Here is a 12,694-nt window from a genome sequence, read left to right as displayed (position 1 = left end):
ACTTTAATGGACTGTTCTTGAGAGGTTCCTTTTCTTCTTGGTACAATGGACCCAGAAGATGCTAAGACTTTCATTATGGTGCATTGTAAAAATCCATCAGATCTCCTGGATGAGATTATTTAAAGGTCTGACCCCTTCACAAGGAAGCTCTCAAGGTATAACAATACTTGCCTGTTCAGGCTAATTTCTAGTGACTTGATTTTAAAAGGCATTTTATGTAAGTAATGGATGGTCCCTTGGCATAGGATGAACTAAACCGTGATGAATAGTCCTTAATCTACTTATTCAGAGTAAGGCCCAGTGCTTGCATTAATAAGTGTACTTACAATTAAAAATGTATTAGATAGTCAAAAAACCTGCCAGTTTAAGAACAGAGTTAAAGCTATCTCATTTTTGGTTCAAGTTCCACAAAGCTGGGAAATGGGAATTTAAGGCTGGTGCCTTAACAGACATGCCACATAATCAGTAATGATGTTGTGCAGTGTCAGAAATTGTGCTTGGTTACAACTTGCCCTCCATGGACCAAGACTTTTCCTTAGTCTTTGAGGCACAAATCAAGATGGGGAAGATGCTGCCTGGAGGATGCACCAGCAAATATGCCCCACATTCCCCTGGTCCTGTATTGCCTTAATGCCTTGTACTGCTAGAAGAAATCTCCTGTGAGTTGATCCACAACTATTTCGTTGTTTACTTCATTAGCTTGCAGGATGGGTTCAATAATTGGAAGGGACCCCTCTTCTAGCACCCTTTATCATCCTTATCCTGACTCAACAGAACAGAGGTTTTGTGGTGCACTCCAGTAAAGGCTGAATGCCAGTATCATCCTGAGCTTGTCCTAAGCTCAGGGAGAAAGGTTACCAAATGTTCCTTTATCACTAACTTGCCTCTCTTCTGCCAGGAATTAGACTTAGAAGATGCTAAACATGTAGAAGATGGTCCAATAGACCAGTGTTTCTCAACGTTTTTGAGTCATGGACCGGTACATCCTTTGTGCGCAGTTTCCAGGACCTGCAGTTAGTAAAGGGGTCATCCCCCCCTCACCCCCATGCACCCCCCCAACAATTTCAAGCCGGGGGGGGGGGCATCGCTGCTAGGAGCTCTCCAGAGCTCATTCTAAACAGGCAGCCCTAGCTGTGGGGATAACACTCATTTAGCTTCCTTGAAATGAACATTATCTCAGCAGTGAGGGCTACATGCCTAGAAATGAGCTCCAGAGAGCTACCAGCAGCAGTGGCCCCCACCGGCTCGAAATTGTTTGGTGGGGCAATTAATTCCTCATGGACCAGCAGGGACTGGCACTCAACTTCTCATGGACTGGCACCGGTCCATGGACCGGTGGTTGAGAAACACTGCCATAGACTATAGAAGATGCTAGAGTTGCTAGTGTCGTCTATGTCCCTCCCAGTTATGTTTTTAAAGCCTCAGCTTATGCACAGAGCACAAGAGGATGAGGATGAGGAGGATACTGCTCCGGCATGTGAAGGAGGGAAACATGGTAGCCAGGCAGGGAGGCTTGCCCTGGCACTCTAGGGCCTGACTTCATTGGTCAGCCATAGCAGCTCCCTTTCTGAATGATGTGAGAGTTCAAGTTTCTTACTCTGCATCTGGGGATGTAACATAATGAGGCTCTACACATGAACAGTGTGTAGAGCCTGGGAGGGTTCGGTGGGGAGAGTGGGCTTAGCCTACTCTCCCCGCAGATGATCAGTCATGCAACCCTGGGCAGCCGGATCGGCTGCTCACACGACTATCGCCTCTGTCACGGAGCTGGTGGGGGCTGCAGGGATAGGGTGCCACCCGGCTCTCATAAGTCCCAGGATGCCCCGCGTGGGTGTGTGTGGCATTCTGGGGGTGGGGGACCCCTGAGGCTAGGAGGCTTCTTTCAGCCTCCCGGTCGGGGGTCTATTCGTGTGTCGCTGTGAGCCGCGGTGGTACACGATCAAAAAATCAGATTAATGGAGCACTCACTCTGTTATCCTCGTTTAAGGGGAGGAGGAATTAGGCGAGCTAGCTGCCATGAACCACCGGGCTAGCCCGCGAGCCCGGTGGTTCTGACAATCACTAGAAAGCAGGCTAGGCTCCATTAGCCCACTTTCTAGTGATCATGGGAATAGGCTCAATGAGTTTTACTGTAGAATACCGTAAGGCATGCAGAAGGCTCAGATGCTTCATAAGGCAGTACAGCGCCAGTAGAACATGGGGATCTTTGCTGGTGTCACACACGCCATCTTCCCCATTTTGATTTGAGTCTCAAAGACCAAGGAAAAGATCTGGATTCATAGAGGGTGAATTGTAAGTGAGCACACTTTGTGACGCTGCACAATATCATTACTGATCATGTGGCACATTTGTTAAGGCATGAGACTTAGGTTGCAATTTTCCAGCAGTGTGGAGCTTGAGCCAAAGTGAATTAGCCTTAACTCTCGTCTTAAATCGTCAGACTCTCTAATTTCTGTGATTTGTGAAAAGAAAATGTATCATTCATGCTGGCAATCCAACATCCTCCCCAATGTCACATTTAGTCTTGATTGTAATGTGTCATATAATGCAGTGAATTTCATTATATTTTAGATATTTCTAAAAAATGTTATGTCCATTATAGTGGACTCTTACAACAGTGTAGTAGAAGCAGTGTGATGTAGTAGTGAGAGTGTTGAACTGGGACTGGAAAGACCCAAGTTCAAATTCCCATTCAATAATGAAACTCACTGGGTGAAATTCAATAATGAAAATCACTTATATCTCATTATAATTTACCTCACAGGGTTGTTATGAGGATAAACATAACAACTATGTATATTGCTCTGGGCTCCCTGGAGGAAGAGCAGGATATAAAGATAAAAATAAATTAAAATATTTTATATACTACAGTATGTATAACTGTATGTACATACAGAAGGTGCACATGGGGGCCATTTGGGTAAAAAAAATAAATCTCCAGTGTGGGAGCCATTTCCCACCTCCAAGCAGGGCTGTACCTTTCCCACTGCCGGAGGACAAAGGGGAGGGCTATAAGAATAGCAGAGCCCTATAAAGCCCCAGCAGCATCTTGAAAGGCACATACAGAGGGGGTTCCCACAATCAGTGGGAACTGCCGGAATGGGGTTAACAGGGAGAGCAGGCTAAGCCTGCTCTCCCTGCAGATAACCCATCAGTTGGCTGCGGGCAGCCAAACTGGCCACCCACATGACTGCCGGCTCCGTTACAGAGCTGGTGGGGGCTGGGGAGTTCGGGGACCGTGTGGCCCCCGGAAGCTCTGGCATGCTCTGCGTGAGTGCGCAGGGCATGCTGGAGAGACCCCCGAGCTGGGAGGCTACTTTTTAGCCTCCCGGTCGGGGGTCTACTCGTGAGTTGCCGTGGCAACTCATGTCCAGAAAGCCCAGGTTAGCGGAGTGTGGAAAGCCCAGGTTGCTTAGGAGAGGGCTTAGGAGACAAGAGATGAAGTGGTTAAAATGACTATGATAAAATGGGTTCAAGATGTGGGTCATAATATAGATATGGCTGCTTGGGAATAATTATGGAAAGCTGATTTAAAGTTTACTGCATGTTATATATAAGTGCAGTTTTCCTGTCAGCCTTCTGATGGTGGGGAATGGGCAACAGGACTCAGAATAGTGTGAGATAATTCTGAAGCAGTGTGAGGGAATCACTCTCAACTTGATGGATAAGACTGAATGGGGGAGGCAGAAGAAAAGGGTGCAGCAATCCTGTGAGGGCTTATTCAGATGTTCAGGGGGTTCAGATGTAAATCCCACAGTGTTTCTCCCCCCCAGTGCTCTAACTACTCACCTGGCTTTCCCCAACTGTCTATTCAATGTCTGCCCTCCCACCCTTCCTTGAGAGTTCCCTTTCCATCATTAAATAAATAAGCATTACACTTTGAATAGAATCTACTAGTTGGCTCCCTCTGCTGATGTCAGGGGACTGGCAAACATTGGTGCTTCCAGAGGCTGGACTGAGCAGGCGCATGCACACTCCGGTGCTTGGAGCCCAAGCCTTGCCCCGGAAAGCTGACAGCTATGGTCGACCGCGTCACATCCTCCCAGGAGGGGGCTGTGGCAAATAAGCCACGCCACCCAGTCGGGCAGGCGAGTGGCTGGATTATCAGAACTGTCATGCTCTGCATAACTTCTGGCAGCACTTGCTTCCCATAGGTTTTAATGGGGCAAGAAAACCTTAATAACCTTTGAACTTTACCTAGAAACTTTGCCAAACCATTAAAAGATGCTCTTCTAGGCAAGTCCAAACAGATTACATTAGTTATTTTCATCAAAATTTGAAAGAAATATATGATATGCCTTGATAAAATTTGGACAAAAAGGGACCCAAATGTTAATTTTCATTACTTTATACTTAATTACTAATTTACTTTATTACTTTAACTTGCTGTAACTGTGGCATTTTAAAATCATTTCTCCTTGAAATTAAGCACATTTGTAGACCTCATGAAGTAGATCACACAACCAAGGCTCAAGTTCTAAAGCTCAACAGTTGTCATATTTATAAGCAATATAATTTTGAGGCTTATAATGACGGAATGGGGTTTTTTTTGCTAATCAACTTAGCTAAAGGGGCACTTCCCCTACCCCTAACCCTTAACTAAAGGGGCCCTTCAATGAACAAATACTTTTACTTTTAAATACTTTCCTTTGACTTTTGAAACAAGATTCAGAGCTGAACATGGTCAAAACGTATCTGTGTGCTGTCTTTTCTGCACAATAAATCAGTTCTATTTTTATTATATCTTGCTCAGTCGAAAGGTTCATGAACCCTGGCAAGAGTCCAAATATTGTACGGAATGAATTTTATACTACTGTAGTGCATGCTATACTAGGAGCTGAAATTGCTTGTAGTCTGAGAACCACCTCAGACACACACAGGAGTTCAGTAAGTAAAATATGCAGATTCTCATTGGATTATGGCTCCAGCTGAGAATAATTTTCATTGAAAAGGATACTGCAGTCTGAAAAGATATGAGAACTCCTTGTTCTTTTTGGATAAATTAGGATCTACATAATACATCAACAGCTCTATTCAGGTCAAAGCATTTTCAACTAATACCTGTCTGAACAACATCAAGAATGTACATAGAAAGTTCAGATATACTAAAATGCTGCTCTCCATGTAATTAATTTGATTGCTTTGCTGTTATTCTTAGAAATATTTGGATTAAAAAATGTGGACCTAATAAAATTACGATTTTTTGAAGAAAGTGCACTATGTTCTGATTTGTGAAACTAGCACATTCTGGCATCCAAGGAGGGACCTGGATTTTATTCTGCTTTGTTTTCAACTACTGAAGAGCTTGCTACCTTCTCATTAGTGCTCAATAAATGTATTCCTGTTATTAATGCTCACAACTTCTGAAATTATTATATATTTGGAAGTATTTCTGTGCTGGAATTAATGACTGGTTATAGGAAACACTATCATGGCAGAGAAACTGTTTGAGATCTGATATGATCTCAACTATTCTGTTTGCCTTTATTGATGAGATTAACTGCGTATGAGAGAAGTCATATGAGAGTTGTGATTTGATAACTCATATGGAGAGCAGATAAGAGCCTCACAAATATCTTATATTCATGCAACTACATAGTTGACAAGCAAATGTGTACTTTTTCTCTATACAGAATTGACCTAGCAGGGAAAAAACCTTTGATTTCCTGGAACCCACTAAGTTTTGTTATTGCCTACTTTGTAGGGTGTACTACAAACCCTACAGAAGCCTCCAATGCTGGGAATTTTGAGAGCTGTCAGAAGATTATGCAAATACACATATGCATCTGAGTTTTGGAATCTGGAATGGATTCTGTAAACTGTTTGGAGCAGGGAGAGAATTTGGAGCTCTAAAAGATAAATCCGTGTGAACTTAGAATTTTCACAACAGAATACTCTGCCAATGTCTAAAAGTGACCAGTTTTGAGTAACTGCTTGGAGGGTTGGCCTTTCCAAATAAGGAAGAAAGCCTGAGATAATCAAATTTCTGTGGCCCAAACCAGAGTGAGGGGCAGGGTTTACTGGACAACAGCCTATATAGAACTAGGGGAGGGGTGTGTTAGAGTTCAGTTCTTCCCTGGAGGCCTCTGAGTGAGGTCTGGCCAGCAATTGCTGTAGGACAAGGGGAGTCTAGCAGCCTTGGGCTGGTAATCAATTGGGAGATCCTTATGTGGAAGTAAGTAGGAAGGATAAGGACCAGTTTAGCTAGACTCATCAGGGAATTTATTTTTGTTTGGATCTGACTGCATGATTCCTGAAGTTCCTGAGGAAGGGTTTTACTTGAATGGAAGCAGTGATTGTGGTGCCTTTATACTTTTCCTTATCATCTAATCCTTACCCATAAAAGCCTTGGGCGTGCGTCTGTGCCGCCCGTGTCTTTTTCGCCCGATCTGGGCATGCGCGGAGCGCATGCCCAGATCGGGCGAAAAAGATACGGCCGCCCAGAGACGGGCGGCCATGTTGGACCAGGCGGTGGCCGCGGCGGAGCGACTGGCTCCGATGGCGGCCGCCGCCGTTACGGCGAGAGGGCCGGGAGGAGCAGAAGCGGCGGGCCAAGGAGAAGCGGCCGCCGCCAACGGCAGGAGGAGAGTGTGGCCGAGGCGGCGGCGGAGCCGCGGCCTCGGCCAAAGGTAGTTGTGGCCGCGGTGGGGCGACTGGCCCCGTTGGCGGCGGCTGCGACGCCACCGAGAGTGCGGGTGAGGCGGTGGCGGGGCGACTAGCCCCGATGGCGGCCGCGGCCTCAGCAAGAGGTGGCAGTAGCTCCCCTTAAGGCTAGCGCCCGTTATTACAACAGGCTAAAAATTACTAGTTTTTAATAAATCCTTGTTGTTAAAGAGTGTGACTCCTTATTGGGTCCTGCCCTAGTCACACGCTTTTGAAGGCCTAAGACTGCTCAAGCCTTTCTTGTAGCGAGGGGTTTTCCACTTGACTCTCCCGGAATATTCCCTTGAAAGGGCGAATCTGCTCCTATTAAAAAGTGGATGGTGGAAGCCTACCTAGGACTCCTCACATCTAGAGGAAAGATTTCGTATCCCTCTCCTGGCTTTTGATCATTGCAATACACACAGACACACTAGCAAATAGGCTTGCAGTTTACAAGCATTCCTCCAGTGATGGTGGTTCCAGGGGGGCGGCAAGCACGCGGCGCGCAGGGGGGTACTTTTAAAAAATGGAGAATGTTGCCACTGCTGGCACCCAGCAACCTGCAGGAAGCTTGGCAGGCCAACACAGCATCTTGCGGGGAGACTGTCCTGCTCCTGCCACTCAGCTAGCCTCTGTGCATGTGCAGAGGCCATTTGAGTGATCAGCATGGCAGCTGAGTGCCATGCTGAGCACTCAAATGGCCACTGAACATTCATGGGGTGGGATGGTCTCCCTATGAGATGCTGGGCAGGCCTCCCAGAATTTTTGCAGGATGCCTATTTAAAGGTATTTCTCCCCACTGTTGCAGCCTCTCCTGGAACCAGCGACACCAGCTGCCATTGTCTTATCTGTCTGTGACTAGTCCTTTTTGTTCTCTGTGAGGTATCATTCCCAATGCTAGGGTAGAAAAAATGAGATTTTTCTTCAAAATGTTTTGACTTTGGTAGCAGATAAAGAAGTGAACAATGTAAACAACAAACAGTTGCCAGAAAATAAATTCTCAATATAAAAAGAGGTTGTACTTACGTTGGTGACATATTCAATATCCTTCCAAATATTACACTCCCTGGGAAAGTCTGACAAATCTAAAAAATTATCCACTATCACTTGACCAATTAAGTCATGCCTGGAGAATCGGTCAAAGTCATATACAGAGAAGTGGAGTTTCCGTGTGCTCAGATCATTGTAAGGAACAGGAAATAAAAAAACTTCATCAAACACTGGGTTTAGGGTCTTTCTATGCACTTTAGTCTGGTGTTTTGTTTTCCTATCTGGAAGTAAGTAGATCTTGACATAAGGGTCTGAGGTCCCAGAAAAGTCCTTTGCTGGCAGGTTGACAGCTTTGTGAATTTTCACTATCAGTTGCTCCAAATCACAATCATATTTCAGAATGAAATTGAGTCTCCCACAAGACTTGCTATTATTTCTTCGCCCATCATCTGTATCCACTGATCTCTGCTTATAGAGCTCTGGTTTGATGCGTCCAATCCCTGTCAGCTGATCCTGCTTTTGGATCTGCTGGATATTGAAGTCTGGATTTGAGAGATTGAGCTGCCTTCGAATCGAATTATGCCTTAAACAAAAACAGGGAAACAAACAGACTTGATTACATTGGTAGAAATACCAAGTCTCTATATTCCTTTTAAATTTTAGGAATTTCCAAAGCAAGACTCTTTTTTCCCCTCCCCCCTTTCCCCTCCTTTTAAAAGAAAAAAATCAGTTGTTAGGGAGATGCAACACAGTAATTCTTTTTTGACATCTTAATGGTTGAACTTGTCATTTTTAATAGGACTGTTACTGGCACAGCTGGCAGTATGAACTAAATTAAGCTGGCAGTAGTTCAAATTAAATAATCAAACTACAGTGAAAACTACCATATACAAGGTCATTGTTGTTCCAAAGAAGTGTTTAAAAGCATATAGTTTTCAATGTAATTCCTATAACTTTATGTTGGCAAACTGGCAGGATCCTTCCCCCCACTAACCCTACACATTTTGTGGTGTAATTTAACTCATTATTTAACTATAGTAAATACCCTAAAAGAGAGCATACACAAAAGCTTGAATTTGGTATGAAAAAGAAAAATTGAGTTCGGTATGATATATAGAATTAAAATACTTAATTTTATAAAGTATTGTGGAAGAGGCACAGTTTTGGAGGAATTTTGCACCATTGATGAGTAGGCCGAGTGGCACATTTGAAGCTGCCAGAGTCTGTCTAGTCCTTTTGGAGAGTTTTGGGCAGGATGAAGGCAGCGGAGAAGTGCTGTGCTGAGGAGACAGTTAGTGGTGAAGAGTGAGTGCATGAGTCCATTACTTCTGCTGGAGCAGCAGCAGCAATAGTGACAGAGAGACTGGGGGGTGAAGCCAGATGTGGCAAGCAAGGAGAGCAGAGTGCACTCTGGAAGAGGACACTGGTGAAAGGAAGGAGCAATCAAGGCTTGATGTGGCCAAGCCATAGATTATTGTGATCATCTCAACAAGAGGCTTAGGGTGATAAACAAGAGGATACACGAGCAATTAACCTAAGGGATTAATGGCCACAATATGTAGTATGGCCACTAGATTAGTGACTTTGAAAGTATGAGATAACTCACTGGTAGACTGGCTACCAAAGCAAAATGTAGACTATTTCTGTTTGGAGATGCAGTATAGCTTTGATTAACAGATGTTTGGGACAAACAGGAAGGAAGGGGCAGCCATTTTAAAATATTTTTAAATCCCCCTCCCCCCACATAGTTGATATGTTAATAAATGTGCTAATGCTATCTTAGTTTAGATTTTAATATTACATAGTTTAGGAATTGTCATCCTCATGCTGAGGCAACTGGCTGGCCATTCTGAGGCAATTGGCTAGCCATTTGTGGGGAAGAGTGCTAAACTGGGTGGATCATAGGTCTGATACTGCATGATGGTCTTGATGTTCTCAACTCTGCCTTCCTCTAATCAGTGCTCCCATCCCTTTTACACGTTCTTCTTCATGTAATTTTGTTCAGTCTGTCCTCCCCCGATGATTTCACATCCCACCCACCCACTCATTCAAAGCTGTGGCTAAAACCAAGCACATCCTATTTCTAACTCTCTCAAGTGTTTTATTAACCTGCTCTATTTTTGCTGAAATCTTTGCAGGGATATATCAGCACCCAAAGCAGTAGAGATAAGTGCAAATGAATTTACTTTGCAAGATTAAATTGAGGCCACCTTCACTTACTACAGGACTTTAGCAGACTGGCAATTTTGTCTAAATCATAAAACAGTAAAAATTGTGCAGGGCTTTTTCTATATATTCCTGGAAAAGCGAGGCTGCTACTTTGACTCTTGGAAAAGTACCTGCCAACAATAGTACTGTTCTCCAAGTTTCTACAAAGTTGTTATTATACCAATTGGTACAGATGTGTGCAAGATCAGGTCAGGAAGGTTAGAAATGCTTCAATTTGGGCCACGTCGTAGAAAACCCAAACCCACCTTGGAAAGCCCAGGTAAGTCCAGAGTTCTCCAATGTGGTTCAGTAAAATTTGGAGCATTTCAGAGTTCCTAATCACTTTAAGTGGCTCGGCGGGGAAATGCTTGACTAACAAGCAGAAGGTTGCTGGTTCAAATCCCCGCTGGTACTATTTCAGGCAGCAGTGATATAGGAAGATGCTGAAAGGCATCATCTCATACTGTGCAGGAGGAGGCAATGGTAAACCTCTCCTGTATTCTACCAAAGAAAACCACCGGGCTCTGTGGGCTCCAGGAGTCGAAATCGACTTTACTTTACTTTAATGGTGGCAGGAGTCTGCATTTCCCCCCACCGCCGTTCCCTGTCCCACACTGCTCAGCTAAAAACTATTATCTATGCCCACCCGCCTGCTTGCCTGTCCATGCATTTATGCATTTTTTTAAAAAGTCTATTTTTAACTTACATTTTAAAAAAGTAATCAGCTGCCAGTCTATTTTTGTGTTTCTCCTGCAATTCTCTGAAGTTGGGTTGCTTTTCTTCTGGGTTCCACAGTATGTCCATTTACTTTTTAAAAGAAATGTAAGTTTAGTCGGGAAAATACCCGACCCCAACTCCAATCCTAACATTGTGAAGGGTTTAAAGGACCCTGAACCAAGATTTGTGGGGTCAAGAGAGATTGGGTCGGACCCAATCCCGACATTATTGATCGTGCGCAGCCCTACCAATTGGTCCCTAGAAGGGAAAATTAAAAGGAGATGGGCACTGACAAGCCTGCAGCATAACTTTAAAGTATGGACTAATTGATACATCTTATATTGTCACTGGAGAAGACCTTACAAGTCTCATAACTTGTCAAGAGATATGGTGTCATATATAGCCGCAGACATGATGTACAGAGGTACAGCACCAATGCGCATTGCATTAGGGCTGTTGCAGACCTGAAGGCAGCGTGCAGGGAACAAGCAGTTGCACACTCAGCATCACCACAGTTACTTCCATTTTCCCCCTGCAGTGTTGGGCTTGACTTACAAACAATGCAGATGCAATATGCAGTGGCACCATACCACTGCACATCAGCTATTTAAAATATTTTTTAATATTTAAAAAATATGTTAATACTATCTTGGTTTAGATTTTAACACTGCATAAACTGCCCTGAGCCATTTTTGGAAGGGCTGTATAGAAACTGAATTAATAATAATAATAATAATAATAATAATAATAATAATAATATTCTAGTAACTGTCCTGCTCTTCCATATTACAGCCATGATTCCCTGTCAAGATTGTGTTTACTCTTCACTAGTCTCACTAAGACATAATGTATATATACAACTGGCTAGGAGTGTGCACAAAACCGGTTTGCCTGGTTCGGTTCAAATTCGAACTGGGTTCGAACTGGGGTGGGGTGGTTTGGTTTTTGTTTTGCTCAAAACCCCTCCCCCGGTTTGGTTCAATTTCGAATCAGGTTCAAACCATTTCAAACTGTTTTGAACTGGTTCGAACAAAACTGGAGGCACCCATGGGTCAGCCCAGGAATCAGCCCAGGATTTGGTGATAATGAAGGCTCAATATCCTCTACAAGCTATATCATACTGCAATGGCCTAGAATCAAATCACAAACAGAAATAGCTAAAAGGTTACAAAACCCATGGGTGCCTACCACCGAAACCTAAAGCAATTGGACACTCCTATGATTTTTTATGAATTTCTGAAATGTTTATTATTATTGCCCATTACTCCCTATGTGAAGTACCCAGGGGCACAAAAGGGGGGTGGCTGGTAGGCACCCAGGGGTGCCAAACCCCAAAGCAATTGGGTACCCCTACTATTAATGGTGAATTAAAAAAAATATTTTCCCCATAAGGAATAATGGGAATTTGGGGCTGCCCTGAACCCCCCCTTTGGGGGGTGCCATGTGGGTTTGTGGACATGGCAGGGATGGCCTCAAGCCATCTCAGGCACCCCCAAGTCTGCAGACTATTACTTTCCCTATAAGGGAACACATATTGCACTGATAACCTTAATTGCTTAATGACTGACCTGAGGTCAGCAGTTAGATCAGTGAAAGTGTTTCTGTAAAATCTGCAGGCTGCAGCAGCAACCTGCAAAATGGCCTGCCCCATAACTTCCTTGCCTTCTACTGTCAAGAATCTTACTAAAGGACTGACAATTATGTATTATTATTATTATTGTTCCAGAGCTATTGGACAAGTCATTTGTGAACAGAGTTATTGGACAAGCCATTAGATGCAGTATCAGCAGCTGCTAATGAGTTAAGGCCAAGGAGACTATTTGTATAGATTTTTCAAACTGAATACCTTAAAAAGGTTTATAACACTTTTTAGATCAACCAACTTCTGTTTACAGAAGACAGCAAAAACTGTGGGCTGAATTTCAGTAGACTTTAAGAAAGCCTGGGACACTAAGCCTATGTTAAAGAATTTGTAGTATTTTAAAACAACTGTTTGAAGTATTTGGGTCCTTGCTCTTATTCAAAATATGTTTAAGCAAGTAACAACTATGCTAGATGTAGGAACTATGGTGATATGTAAAAGATTTTGGGCAGCAGAAAACTGGATAGTGAAGTATTATGATGGGGTGAGATGGAG

The 12,694-nt window shown here is 43.7% G+C and overlaps 1 protein-coding gene across 8 annotated transcripts in view; it reads right to left on the bottom strand.

The window, feature by feature from the left end:
* Positions 1 to 12,694, bottom strand: part of SYT9 (synaptotagmin 9) — a 129,344-nt gene that overhangs the window by 52,129 nt on the left and 64,521 nt on the right. For all 8 annotated transcript variants that reach the window (XR_008313235.1, XR_008313234.1, XR_008313237.1 and 5 more), the window contains one exon: positions 7,669 to 8,215. Coding sequence is in view for 4 of the 8 variants with exons in the window: in XM_053284258.1 (XP_053140233.1) it covers positions 7,669 to 8,215 (547 nt within the window). In the remaining 4 variants the exon portion in view is untranslated. The remainder of the gene's footprint in view (positions 1 to 7,668; positions 8,216 to 12,694) is intronic.

This window comes from Hemicordylus capensis, chromosome 1 (genome assembly GCF_027244095.1).
Source record: "Hemicordylus capensis ecotype Gifberg chromosome 1, rHemCap1.1.pri, whole genome shotgun sequence".
In the NCBI taxonomy this organism is placed as follows: domain Eukaryota; kingdom Metazoa; phylum Chordata; class Lepidosauria; order Squamata; family Cordylidae; genus Hemicordylus; species Hemicordylus capensis.
This window is presented reverse-complemented; position numbering and strand designations above follow the sequence as displayed.